Consider the following 14,964-nt stretch of genomic DNA (forward strand, 5'->3'; position numbering starts at 1 on the left):
GTGTAGAAGATTATCTTTTACTGCGCAAACAGCTACTTTCATACTGCTCAGCAAAGCGACGTACTTGCTTGAAGAGAGCAGCGAATCGTGTGTATCTGAGAAGCTCGCAAAAACGCCACTGTGGAATCTGAAATATTCCTCCAGAGAGATAATAAATTGGTATCATTTTTCTCACACAAAAGGATAATAGGCTCAATAACTACACAACAAAGATCGTTGCAGTGCTGTGTCACTAATAAATATCAAATGAGATAAAAATATAAGTAGGAAAGTGTATTGCGTTGTTTGCTTTGCAACTCAAAATTGAAAAAAAATCCAGCCGCCTGACTCGCATGATTGCTCTTCGAATTCTATCGAATTGATCACAGTAGTGTACTCTCCGGCGAACTTCTGTGTATTCTCTCTAGAGTGATTTACCACTCTTGTTTCGTGGTGTAATTGTGGTGTAAGCAGCAAATGTGTTAGTTTCTCTGCGAGCAAGCCTGCGAGCAGAGACACAGTACAAAACTGCTAGAAAAGTGTAGTATAGTGCAAATTGCTACACGCAGTTCTCATGCTGGACAAGAAGTAAACGGTAAATATTCACTCTGCTCTTCTCACATATAAAGGAGAATACCAAACATAGCTCTGCGTGTTTCAAACGGGCTAGTTAACGCACCTGGAATCTTTACACAGCACTGTACAACAGCAATCGGGGCCTTAATCACTCTTGTTAGATTCGCAGGAAAACCATTTTCGTCTATAATTTTTAGAAGCTCTATGCGTTCGATAGTATCGTAAGCGACCTTACAATCGATAATCGGTGCATACGGACATAATATTCGTAACACTGTTGGAGGATCTACCGCAGCGTGATGATTTGGTCCATTGTCGATCGCCCATCCTCAAAACCGGTTTAATAACATCCCACAAACCATCTTGTTATCGGCGAGGGACGGCGGTGATCTGAAAGAGCACTTTGCAGGTTGCGTTGAGAATCGTGATCGCTCGGTAGTTTTCACGTTCCAACTTGTCGCTCTTATACAAATATTAGGTATATTTCCCTTTTTTCACTCCTCCAGAAGGTATTCTATATCCCAGATCCTGACTATCAGCTGGTGCAGACAGGAAGCCGCCTGGATGCCATGTTTTCCAGCTGATTTGTTGTTTTTAAGCTGCTTGATAGCATCCTTGACTTCTTTTATCGTAGGGGCGGTAAGTCTCTCTCATTCGCTGATGATGTCACCGTTCTCGACACATTTCGGCTAGCGGGATGCGTTTAGTTTCTTGTAAATTTTGCGTGTTTACTAAAAACGATCCAGCTGCTCCATTTCCTCACAAACCAACGCATCACGCTTTGACGGGTACTTTGCTTCAGCATCAATGCCCGCGCTGCATTCTTCTCGTCTAGAATCGTTTGACACCATCAGCACCATCCGCTGCGTTGTTAATGGCTGCTTTCACAGTACTCCAGCAGTCCACCAGAGAGGCTTCGGTAAGCTCTTCCTCATCCGGCAACGCTGCCTCGAGGTTTTGCGCGTACTCAGTAGCGAGTTCAGGGAGTTTAAGTAACTTCAGATCATACCGTGACGGACGACGGTAGCGGATGTTGTTGACAGCCGAAAGTCTTTGGGGGCTGTTCCTAAACCACGTGGTCATAAAGAGGGGGACGGGGGGGTTTGTCAAAAGACCACGAAAGACCACGCACCTGGGTGGGGGGGTTTACGAAATGACCACGTGGTTTTTTTTCCTGACTTATGATTTATTTTTTTTTTCTTCATCTATAGTTTATTTGACACGGCACAAATACAATTCAATGTTTAACGGCGCCAATTATATCTGGTAGCTTACTTTCTAAAGTATCTTAATAACTAAAAGCAAATTTTTTATCCTCGCTGCCGACTACGAGCTGAAACTAGATCTAACTTAAAGCTAGAATATTTTGCATTAAAAGCACAGGTTTGCTGTTTGATGATTTTCATTGCCATAGGTAAGCAGCATATTAAATTTGTTCCGCTGCTGGGCCAAGATATTACGGACTGGCATATTGGGTTGTTTCCATCGGGCCTTGATCGTGCGGGTCTGATTGCTGTTTCAGGATCCGGGGTCTTAACGTGTTCTTGTCGTTTGGTTGGATGTAGGCGGAAGGGGATAGGACTAAACTGGGGCGTGGATGGATTTCAGGAAAACGTATATAAGGGACATGTAGGATAGGTCACGGCTCGCCAAGACATCACGAACAGGAACAGCCGGCTGCCCACCTTCGGCCTGCAGGGAAGCTATTAATCTAGACCTGGCGTCACGGTGTACAGGGCATGACCAAACAACGTGCTCTATGTCGTGATAACCTTCACCACAGGCACAGATACCACCTTCCCCGAGCCCAACACGACGGAGATGCGCGTCAAATCTATAGTGATTGGACATAAGCCGGGACATCACGCAAATGAAATCCCGACCTACATCCAACCCCTTGAACCACGGGTTCGTCGACACCTTGGGGATTATGGAATGTAACCACCTTCCCAGTTCCCCCTTGGTCCAAGAATTTTGCCAACTGATGATCGTATTCTGACGTACAAATGCGAAAAATTCATTAAAGGCAATTGGTCTTTCATAAATATCACCGTTTGTTGCGCCCACCTTAGCCAAAGAGTCCGCTTTCTCATTACCCGGTATCGAGCAGTGAGAAGGGACCCACGCTAAGGTAATCTGAGTAGATTTTTCGGATAAAGCACTCAGATGTTCCCGTATTTTCCCCAGGAAATACGGAGAGTGCTTAACATCTTTTATCGATCAGAGAGCCTCAATGGAACTGAGACTGTCCGTAAAGATGAAATAATGGTCCGTGGGCATTTTTTCGATAATCCCTAGGGTGTACTGAATTGCAGCTAATTCTGCGACGTAAACAGAAGCAGGATTATCGAGCTTATGGGAGACGGTTAAATTGTTATTGAAGATACCGAAGCCAGTGGACCCATCAAGAAGTGATCCGTCAGTGTAGTACATATTGTCGCAGTTGATGTTTCGATATTTATTGGAAAAAAATTTAGGGATCTGCTGCACGCGTAAATGATCCGGGATTCCACGAGTTTCTTCTATCATGGATGTATCGAAAAACACAGTAGAATCAGAAGTATTTGATAAGTCGACACGATTTGGAATATTCGAAGAAGGGTTAATATTTTGGGACATGTGATTGAAATACAATGTCATAAAACGGGTTTGAGAATTAAGTTCGATTAACCTTTCAAAATTTTCAATCACGGGACGGTTCAAGACCTCACATTTGATTAGAATACGAGAAGACAGGCTCCAGAAGCGGTTTTTCAATGGTAGTACTCCAGCTAAGATCTCCAAACTCATCGTATGGGTCGATTGCATGCAACCCAAGGTGATACGCAAACAACGATATTGTATTCGCTCCAGTTTGATCAAATGTGTGTTTGCTGCGGAGCGGAAGCAGAAACACCCGTACTCAATAACAGACAGTATCGTTGTTTGGTAAAGCCTTATAAGGTCTCCTGGGTGGGCTCCCCACCATTGTCCGGTTATTGTACGAAGAAAATTCACTCTTTGTTGACATTTTTTCATCAGATACCTCACGTGACAACCCCAGGTGCCTTTAGAGTCGAACCAGACAGCAAGATATTTGTGTACCAAAACCTGAGAAATCGTTTTACCCATTAATTGTGTTTGAAGCTGAGCAGGTTCATGCTTCCTAGAAAAAAACTACTATCTCAGTCTTCTCCGGAGAGAATTCGATACCTAGCTGTAAAGCCCAAGCAGACAAATTGTCCAAGGTATCTTGCAATGGTCCTTGCAAATCGGCAGCTTTGGCTCCTGTAACAGAGATTACACTGTCGTCTGCAAGTTGTCTTATCGTGCATGAAGATGCCAGACATTCGTCGATGTCATTTACATAAAAGTTGTAAAGAAGGGGGCTTAAACATGAGCCCTGGGGAAGACCCATGTAGCTAATGCGAAAAGTTGCCAAATCGCCGTGCGTAAAATGCATGTGCTTTTCGGACAACAAATTGTGCAAAAAATTGTTCAAAATTGGAGAAAATCCTTGTCGGTGAAGTTTACCCGAAAGAATGTCAATAGAAACGGAATCAAAAGCCCCCTTAATGTCCAAGAACGCAGACGCCATTTGTTCTTTGCGAGCATACGCCAGCTGAATATCTGTTGAAAGCAACGCAAGACAATCATTCGTCCCTTTGGCGCGGCGGAAGCCAAATTGAGTATCTGATAGTAGACCATTTGATTCGACCCAATGGTCTAAACGACGGAGTATCATCATCTCCATCAATTTCCGGATACAGGATAGCATTGCAATCGGCCTATAAGAGTTGTGATCAGAAGCTGGTTTCCCTGGTTTTTGGATGGCGATCACCTTCACTTGCCTCCAATCCTGCGGTACAATGTTTTGCTCCAGGAACTTATTGAACAAGTTCAACAAGCGCCTCTTGGCATTGCCGGGTAGATTCTTCAACAAGTTGAATTTGATTCTATCTAACCCAGGCGCGTTATTGTTACAGGACAGGAGGGCAACTGAAAATTCTGCCATCGTAAAAGGTGATTCTATCGCGTCGTGACCCGGAGACGCATCGCGAACAAAGTTTTGCGCAGGAACAGAGTCCGGACATACTTTCCTGGCAAAATCAAATATCCACCGACTTGAAGACTCCTCGCTTTCGTTGACCGTTACGCGATTCCGCATTCTTCGGGCTGTGTTCCAAAGAGTGCTCATCGATGTCTCCCTCGACGTCTCGTTCACGAACCGACGCCAATATCCGCGTTTCTTTGCTTTAGCCAGGCTTTTGAGCTTGGTATTAAGCTCCGAATACCGTATATAGTCGTCGGGTATACCTCCCTTCTGGGAGGCCAAAAACGCGTCGGATCTTTGCGTGTAGACATCGGAGCACTCTTGGTCCCACCACGGAGTGGGAGGCCGTTCTTTGATCGTTACGCCGGGATATTTCTTCGTTTGGGCTTGCAACGCGGCGTCGAGAATCAAGCCCGCGAGGAGGTTGTATTCTTCAAGTGGTGGATGATGTTGAATCGACTCGACCGCTTTTGAAATCATTTCCTCGTATAACTTCCAATCGACATTCCGTGTGAGGTCATACGGAATGTCAATTGGTCGCATGCGAGTTGACCTGTTTGTAATTGAAATAAGAATAGGCAGATGGTCGCTACCGTGAGGATCGAGGATTACCTTCCATGTGCAATCCAACCGTAGCGACGTCGAACATAAGGATAGATCTAAAGCGCTTGGGCGCGCTGGAGGTTTCGGGATACGTGTCATTTCACCGTTGTTTAAAATAGTCATGTCGAAGTCATCGCAAAGGTTATAGATTAAAGAGGAGCGGTTATCATTGTAAGGGGAACCCCAAGCCACACCATGAGAGTTGAAGTCTCCCAAAATCAAACGTGGCGAGGGAAGAAGTTCTATTAAATCAAAGAGCAGCCGTTGCCCAACCTGTGCTCTGGGAGGAATATATATTGAGGCAATACAAAGCTCTTTACCTTGTATTGTCATTTGACATGCGACAACTTCGATGTCTGGAATCGAAGGGAGGTTAATACGATAGAAAGAATAGCACTTTTTAATCCCTAAAAGTACTCCTTCATATGGGGTGTCTCGATCAAGGCGAATAATATTAAAATCATGGAAGTTGAGATCAATATTTGAAGTAAGCCAAGTTTCACAAAGGGAAAATGCATCGCATTTGTTTTTATTTATCAAAACTTTAAACGAATCAATTTTTGGTAAAATACTTCTACAATTCCACTGTAAGACAGAGATAGAATCCTTCATATACGCAGTTGAATTAGGCATCGAAGGATACAATCGCTGCAAGGAGGGGCCATTGGGCAGTCAACTGCTTCAAAAATGATCTAACTGTTGGGAGGAATGCTGTAAGAAAAATTTTAATTGGATCGGGTACATTGAAATTTTCAAAAATCCAGTCCACAATGTCAGAAAATTTCACTAATCCAGAGTTTGTTTCATCAACTGGATGTGCAAAAGGAACAACTGGGGTTTTAGATGTTCCTGGCAGTGCTGGGAACTCCTTCTGGGACTTTAAATTTGCAAGCCCAGGAGGAGTTTGCTTCGGTTTTCCGCAGCACTGTTTGGTTTGTTCGTACTTTTCATTACACTTTGGGAAATCTTAGGACCTTTACGGGGAAGTTTAGGAGAAGAAACATATTTCCTCTTCCTAGACTCCCCAGGATTGGCATAAGATGTTCCCGCTGATGAATCGTCAGAATCGGTTTCATCAGAGGACAACAGATCAAAGGGGTTCGATGTTATGGTAGAAGTGGTCACGGTCTTCTTCAGCATCTCAGCATAAGAACGCTTTGAACGCTCCTTAAGTGACCGCTTGATTTTATCTCTGCGCTGCATGTACACCGGGCATGTGGAGAGCTCATGCTGGTTTTCCCCACAGTGAATACATTTTTCAGCATTAACACTGCAAGAATCTTCCGCATGAGTCTCCCCACACTTACTACATCGTGCCTTATTGCAGCAGTAGGCGGCTTTGCGGCCTAACTGCTTACAATTGGTGCAATTCATAACACGGGGTACATACAATCGCACAGGCAGTTATAATTTATTGTTGCCACCAAGTCAAGTATAAAGCTTTTGCATTTTAGAAATATAGAATGTACTGAAAGTTTAAAAATAAAAATGTAAAAATTAAAGCGAATTTTTGGCACTTGACAAATGGAAAGACCACGTGGTTAAAGTAGCAAGGAGGGGGGGGGGGTTGCCAAAAGACCACGAAAGACCACGGAGGGGTACGGGGGGTATAAAAAGTGACCAAAATATGACCACGTGGTTTAGGTACGGCCCCTTGGCGCATTTTGACCATTAGCTGAGTGTGGTCAGAATCGACGTTTACGCCACGATAGGTTTGGATGTCGATAATGTCCGAGATTCACTACTACCGTCAATCAAAACGACGTGTAGTGAGTCGAACTTACACTACACACACCCCAAGCTCATCGCCGTCTACAGAGACTTAAGTTGGAAGGCTGATGTTGTTCTCCTTGGAGCCTCTCGCTCGCATGTATTTCGTTTTCAACGCATTCATTCGCAGTCCGATTAGTCCGGTTTCGGCTTTTAGTCGGGCGTAAGTTTCCACCACCGCGCAAAATTACGTGCTATGATGTCAAAGTCATCCGCGAAGCCCAGAAGCTGAGCAGCGTTTGTGAAAGTCATGCCCCTCGTGTCGATGCCCGCATTTCTGATCACACCCTCAAGGGCGATGTTGAACAGCAAACAGGAAAGTCCATTACCTTGTCTTTACTCTCTGCGCGCTTCAAAGGGACAGCAGAGTATCCCCGAAACACGCACGTAGTACATCACCTGTGTCATGGTGACCTTGATCAGTCGAGTCAGTTTATACGGAAATCCGTTGTCGTGCATGATCTGCAATAGCTGTTCTCGAACGACTGTATCATAGGCCTCCGTGAAGTCGATGAAGATGTCGGATCCAGAAGATCTAGTCCATGGTGGCACGGACTCCCATGAAACCCGCTTGGTACTGGCCCACGAACCTCCTTATTAAAGGTGATAGACGACGGAACAGGATCTGTGAGAGTATTTTGTAGGCGGCATTGATTAGCGAAATACCGCGGTAGTTGCGGCACTCCAACTTGTCGCCCTTCTTGTAGATGGGGCACACGACTCCCTTCATCCACTCGTCTGGCAGTTTTTCCTCCTCCCAAATCCTGGAAATGACCCATTGCAGCGCTCTAGACAGCGCCTCTCTCCCATGTTTGAAAAGCTCGTTCAACAGTCTGTCTTTGCCTGCGGCTTTGTTGTTTTTCAGCTTCTCGATCTCACAAAGAACTTCATGAACATCGGGGGCTGGTACTCGGTCAACTGCTGCTGGTGCTCCGAGGTCAGCTCCTGCTCCGCTTCTGTTTACTGTACTGTACCATTCAGGTATCCATCGAAGTACTCCTTTCACCTGTCAACCACCTCGCTGGCATCCGTGAGAAGGTTCCCGTTCGTGTCGTTGCACATGTCGACTTGCGGCACATAGCCTCTGCGAGACTGGTTTACTTTCTCATAGAACTTCAGCGTATCACTGGCACGGTACAGCTGCTCCATCTCTCCATGTTCACGATCCTCTTGCTGGCGCTTCTTTCGTTTGAGAATCGTGGTCATGTCGTTCTGTCCCCATTTATAATTAGCCTTGTTCTCTCTCGTTGACCTGGCCAGGTAAATCGCCCAAGTCCGGTTCCTCTCATTCACCACTGCCTCGCACACCCCGTCATACAAGTCGTTTCTGCCACTCGGTACTTCCACTTCTAGTGTCGTCGTTGCGGTCTCCCCGCTAGCTGTGCGAATGTTGTACCAGCCGTCTTCGAGAGGCGATGCGCCAAACCCCTCCGCCGTGAGTAGTACCGCTTAGGAGCTGTTGTGCGTATTCCTCCGCAGACTGGGGTTTCCGGAGCTCCTTGATGTCAAACCGCGGGACCGTTTTGAGCGCAAAGTTATCGCAACTAGGTAGTGTGCCGAGCCATTATTCGCACCATGTTGGTGCGTACGTTTGTAATATCTGAGATGAACCGGCCGTCGATGAGAACATGGTCAATTTGGTTTGCTGTACGTTGGTCAGGTGATCTCCAGGTGGTTTTGGGGATGTCCTTTCGGAGAAAGAAGGTACTTCGGACTGCCAGTCCTCGAGGAGCTGCAAAGTTGACGCATCGCTGGCCGTTGTCGTTTGTCACGGTGTGCAGGCTGTGCACGTTTAATCACCGGCTTATATTTGTCTTTCCTGCCGATCTAAGCGTTCATGTCCCCGATGACGATCTTGATGTCTCCACGCTAGCAGCTATCGTAGAGTTTCTCCAGCTGTGAGTAGAACGCTTCTTTCTCTACATCGGGTCTTCCTTCGTAAGGGCAATGTACATTTAGGATAGTATAGCTGTGGAACCAGCCTTTTATTCTCAATAAATACAACCTGTCGCTGATCTCCTGCCACTTGATCACATGACTCTGCATTCTGCCCAACACTATAAATCCGGTAGCCAGCTCATTGGTAGTGCCGCCGCTCTGGTAGTACTGTGCCCTGCGGCCACAAATCCTCCGTACCATCTCTCCTTTCCGGCAAAGCCCTTCGTAACATTGGCAAAACCGATTGAAATATTTAAAGAATATTATAATGAAGGATTATAGGTCTGCTGATTTGATAAGTTATTTATCATCATTTTTGTTTAATCATTTCCTCAAACAATTGTTTTTAATTTAAAGCTCATGAAGCTACTACTAAGCTATTTTCAGCTAAACTAGAGCTTACTACAAAATACAACAAAAAGTCGCTATTTCTTTAGGCGAAACGAAATTTTAAATTTTATAGCAAAACGGTATCTAGCATTTTTCATTGCAGTTCTAAATATGCTTATCTGAACTTATCTTAAAGTTTGTACACGAATATGCTCAAATTTTAATAGAAAAACTGCTTAACTTTACAATTATTAGAATTGCAAATAATCATATTTACTTCTGTGTCTTTCCACAATACACAACAGTTCATCGCCTCCACAAAAGAAGCGGGTAAAAGTTATTTGTAATCAGTTTTATACATGCAACAGTTTGCTGTTTTTTCCTTCGAAACTGTTAAAAGAAAGATTGCAATAATATATACTAAATGTATTGCTTTATCAAACGAATGTCAGCGACACGAGCACACCCGCTATGCATTGCATCAGCTAACGGTTATTCGCAATGTGCAACCGATTCGCTTATCGGAAGCGTGAATTTTTTATTCGACAAATGTATACTTTCATGAACCAAACATGTGCAGTTCAGGATATTGCGGGAACAGGCCATTCTGCGCACAACTCTGACCGGACATTGCATTCGAAAATGCCGCTTTTGTCGTAAGAAACGGTTATTTTTCCACCCCCCGTTGAATAATTCAAGCTGTCTCCTAAAACGTGATAAAGATCACACGGAACTGTGGTGGAGTAAAGACGCTCGATCGTATCCTGAAGGCGGTTGTGGTTGTGACGGTTTTAGGCCCGAGATACCCCGAACAGTAATTTGAATATCAAAAATGCGGTTTGAATCTCGAGAATTGTGGAAAAATCAGTTGCACAACTTTGAAGATTGAAAAATTATATTTGCATTAATGGAACCAATCCGTTTCCTGTTCTGGTTTAAATGCTACAAACTAATTATCTAAATTATCTACCTGGAATCTTTGTAGAGGTGAGGAGTGGAATCATGTTCATCATTCGAAAAGAAAACTTATGGCAAAACAGTTCGACAAATTTCACGGTCGTTAAATCGATTAAATATTCATATTCCTGATTGAAATTCTTCAAAATCGTCGCGGCACTTTCAAGCCAACTTTTTACCATTTTCAGGGCGGAGCTCGTTTCCTGCCGCTCTATCATTATGAAACGAGGTGGGTACGCTAGCAACAGTGAAGCTTTAATAAACAAAAACAAAAAAATGCACCTATATATCAGATTCACATCTGATCAACATCCTAATGAACACCGGAAACGACAGAGAGCAACACGACGTCAGTCAGATGACTGCGAGGAAAGATAACAATTTATGAAAAACTATTCCGTGCATATGAAAAACATACACACTGCAAATCTGCGGAGCGAAATTCATTGAACAACCGGCATAACCAAATAACGATAAATAACCAGCGCCACAATAATAATAACAAACCGATGAATGCGGTTGTTCTCTGCCAGTAGCAAGTTGCAAAGAAGAGGCTGCATTCATTGATTTGATTCATACGGAATCAAAAGATTGCTGCTTAGAGTAATGTTTGTAGTCCACTCTGGTGCGATACAGTTTTGTTTGCGAGGAGGGAAAATATCTCAGCCACATTAAGTATGCATTACTAAGTACGGCATTTTGAGTGGCTTTCGTCAGTCTAAGTATTTGGTTTGTTTAAATTTGATACCTCTGTTTAGTTACTAGTAGAATCTAGTCGAACTAATTTTTGACATATTTGTTTATTATTTATGAATTTATTTATGTCACTTTTAAAAGACTACAAAAAGTAAAACCGACAATTATAACCAACAAAACTACTTTATTATGCAGTCGTCCAAAATATGCGTGGGATCATGAGTCAACGGTGTAGTAATCAACAATCTTCCTCTGGCATTTAATTTCATTTTTCCCTACTAAAATATCAGCATGATTTAAATTATGAAAGACAAAATTTATAACTTTTTCAATATTTGTAAAGACCAACTATCAAAAGAAAATAAGATCTAAGTGTCATTAACATGATCAGATCGGAGCTTCCAACTCTAAGGTCAATCGCAACACCACAGGTTTCATTCATCAGATCAGATGCAAAACTGTAACGTCGATCGAACAAAAGGATCAAAATTACATCGCGTTTCAGGCGGGCTTGAAAACGCTATAACTTCCTTCATATTGCTCAAATCGTTGTTTGGAAAAGCCCCTAGTGTATACAAAAGTTTTGGGGCCCCTAGTGTAAGCAGAAGGGCTTCAAAATACAGCAGAGTAATAACCCGTCGGGTTCGTCACTTCTGCGTGGTTTACGGGAAAACTCATTTAAGTCTGTGAAAAAGTAATCTTTGCTAGGGGAACCACAACTCAAATGATTGGTTAAAAAGCTAGCAAAACCTATGTTTACCTGTGTAATCTAAAAATATTATTCTTTATCACAAAAAAAAACATCTGTTAGCCATACTGCGGAAATAAATTACATATTAATACAGGAACAACTTTGTATTATTCAATTAACTACATTTTTTTAAATTCCTTGCGTTTGTTCCTTTCCCCCAGCTGCGCTGGGAGTTCATGCAATTCAACATACTTATTCAACGCTTTTACTGTCCTGCTACCTTGGAAGTTTGGTTTGTATTGCACTCGGTTTCCCCCCCTGGATGTAAGTAACAAGGGGTAAAGAAAACACGGGGGAAGGATAGAACAATGCGATAGTGCTGAAACAGTGCCCGAACGATCTCGTTAGTGCAACAAATTCAAATTTTTCGTGGGAGCACAAGCTGTGCTGGTTGAAAATTCATCGACACTAGGAAAGAATCACGTTCTTAGTCAGAATGTTACCGAACAGGACCGCTCTTGACACCAAGCGAATAATCTTAATATTTACTTACACCGTCTAGCCCTTTCACTGTTCTCGACTGAGGAAAAAGCGATTTCGCAATTGTAATAGGGTATTATTTCTTTTTGTTATGACAGTAACAGCAGCATGCAGAGAAATTTCAATATCTTTGGTCGCGTTCAGGATTGAGAGCATCCACAAAAACTAGTGAACGTTGTTCATAAGATATATGAACTGGATTACCCGTCCGTTTTCACTCGTTCTGAAGTGTTCAATCATCCTGCAAAAGGCTGCCAGTATGAAGGAAAGTTTGGATAATAAAACAATAAAGCTTCTGTTAGAAATTGGGCCAAACATAAATGACATTGCGTATGGAAGACGCCATTACCACAAGACATGCCTCGAAGAATGTGACTATGCTCAGCGGGACGACACTGGATATAGGGCTATATGCGCATCACATCATACCCTACTTTTCCATAAGCATAAAACCAACAGCAAATCGTATTCATATGTAGCGACACAGTATCACGTGTAATGCAACTACGTTGGAAAAATCCGGTCTCTGTTTCGCTACAATTTTTAGGAATGTACTTTTACTTATCGTATCTTCCTGTCATATGCATGAAGGAAAATCTTTGCTCATCAAGTAGTTGAAGTAAAAAATGGGACCAATAAAACAAAATGTATGCCTAGTGATTTGTTTTTTATTCTCATCCAAAATATTTATTATAAATAAAAAGTAATAAAAATTACGAAATTAAGTGTTTTTCCTGCGTTCGTTGCACGCAAATGTCCGACTCCTTGCAGACACTCTGGGCAATGAATTCAATTAGTGTTCTGGTTGGCCTTCCTGCCATACCATACCTAAGGTATGGATAGTCTTTTCCCATCGTTGTCATCACGTTATTGGCATCGATATGCATCCACTGACCACAGGGTAAAAATTCTCGCAAAAACGCTGCCTGGCAGCACGGCTCACCACCAACGCACCGTCCAACGTTCTGGAGGTCTGCGTGTTCCACAGAGGACACCTGTTCCGTAAAGTAATCCCACAATGGCAGACGCCACACACGGTCTCCTGTGTGAATACCAGCGTTCTTGACCCGCTGCCAAAGTGTTTCAGAATTAGTGAACACCGCACTGCACACCTTGCCAAACGAGTCGAGCACAGATTCGGATGTAGTCGAAACATCTACGATGTATTTTGGTCCGAAGGTTTCCGCATATAACAGCGCATCAATCAAAACCAGAGGTCCTTCACGATCTACGTCTACCACCTCGATGCTTTTACCATTTTTCACGGAAATCACATCACCCGGCTTAATGGCATTACAACCAATCATATGTTCGCAAAGTGGAATCAGACCTCGAATGTTCACAGGTAATTTCATAGACGCAATAGCTCGACAGGCAGCAACAACGCATGCCGCTCCGGACATATCACCTCGCATCATTTCCATCCCTTCGCAGGTCTTTATACACAGGCCACCACTATCAAATGTGTTACCTTGACCAATGAGCACTATCGGTCGTTCCTTGCTACCAGCGCCATAATAGCTTAGCTCCAGAAATATCGGCGGTTGACAAGATCCTTTCGCAACAGCTAAAAATGAACTCATTCCTTGCGCCTCAGCCCAACTGCGCACCTTTACTTCCACGTTTACCCCAGAGTTAGCCAAGAGCTGCACCACATTCTGAGCAAACGTTGTTGGGGTCATCAAATTTGCCGGCATTTCCTGTAACTGTCTGGCCAAATTTTGTGCTTCGGCTTTGATTACGCCGATTCGCCACCCATCAACATCACACGGAAGAGCACGATCGATGTGCAGCTGGCAGTGGGGAACGAACTTTCGCTTCTCGACTTTTTTAAGTTCTTGATTTATCCAGATGCCCATGTGGGCTCCCTCTGCCGCCGATTCAGCATGACCCATATCCTCCACATAGATAAAATTTGTCTCCAAACGCTGCAGCTCGCGGCATCCACTAGCAGTTGCAATACGAATTGCTTCTTTGGATTCATCCAGCTTTTCTGATGATTCGTAACCCAGGCAGTCACTACCAAGCCCGCACACGGCAACCGCTTTGAAGGTCGGCTCGAGATCGTAAAAAACTCGTACTTCACCACGTTTCGGTACTGGGCCGGCCAAGTGGATCAGCTCCAGCAAACGGCCATTTGTGAGAGCCTTTTTCAATGAAAGCGTTAATATTATATCAATTAAACTACCGCAAAAGCAGTTACCTCATTATATCGAGCAGCAGCTGGAGTTAGAGTACCGGAATCGAAGACATCATCCTCGTCGACATAAATACCAAGGATCAAACCCTTCGAAGGTGGACTGGCACATTTTTCGGTTCCTTTCAGGGCTTGGGAAAAATTTCGTCTCGAAATTCCACCAAAGGTTCTGGGAAGGACCGACTTGAAAAGACTTCGCCAAACTGACATGATTTTAATTTATCAAGCATCCAAATCTTGCCGAACGAAGTAGATTATTTCGCTACAAATTTTGAGCTCCACTTTTATTGGAGGAACTTCCGGATAAAACAATATTCTCAATGCGGTTCCGACAAAGGTTCGTTTGAAAATGAGTAATAATTTTTTCTCGTGACAAATCTTGGCAAAATCATGGCTTACTGGAATTTTTTTTTGTGAACATATTTGATAAAATCAATTCTGCATTCGTTGAAATGTCAATGGTCTAACCAATTTGAATGTTGCAAGCTATATTTAGAATATTTTGTTGAGTGTGGGTTCTCAGTTAAACAAGGTGTTTCGATAATTTATTTTAAAGTAGGTTGGAATGCAACTAATAAATTCTTTGCATATCATTTTATTATATTAACCTTTTTTCCATTTCATTAAATCAACATTATCAAAAAGCTGTATATT

The 14,964-nt window shown here is 43.2% G+C and overlaps 1 protein-coding gene across 1 annotated transcript; it reads right to left on the minus strand.

The window, feature by feature from the left end:
- Positions 1 to 12,761: 12,761 nt before the first annotated feature.
- LOC129729781 (cytosol aminopeptidase-like) lies at positions 12,762 to 14,670 on the minus strand. The gene is made up of 2 exons (XM_055688600.1): positions 14,317 to 14,670; positions 12,762 to 14,260 (listed from the first exon to the last, which is right to left on the minus strand). Exons 1-2 carry the CDS (start codon positions 14,518 to 14,520, stop codon positions 12,827 to 12,829), a joined length of 1,638 nt encoding a protein of 545 aa, XP_055544575.1. The 5' UTR covers positions 14,521 to 14,670; the 3' UTR covers positions 12,762 to 12,826.
- Positions 14,671 to 14,964: the final 294 nt, after the last annotated feature.

Source organism: Wyeomyia smithii, chromosome 3 (genome assembly GCF_029784165.1).
Source record: "Wyeomyia smithii strain HCP4-BCI-WySm-NY-G18 chromosome 3, ASM2978416v1, whole genome shotgun sequence".
Classification (NCBI taxonomy): Eukaryota; Metazoa; Arthropoda; class Insecta; order Diptera; family Culicidae; genus Wyeomyia; species Wyeomyia smithii.

Coding starts and splice junctions, on each gene's coding strand:
- LOC129729781 (XM_055688600.1), bottom strand. CDS start 14,520: ATGTCAGTTTGGCGAAGTCTTTTCAAGTCGGTCCTTCCCAGAACCTTT. Junction 14,261..14,316: donor CTGCTGCTCGATATAATGAG/GTAACTGCTTTT, acceptor TCATTGAAAAAG/GCTCTCACAAATGGCCGTTT.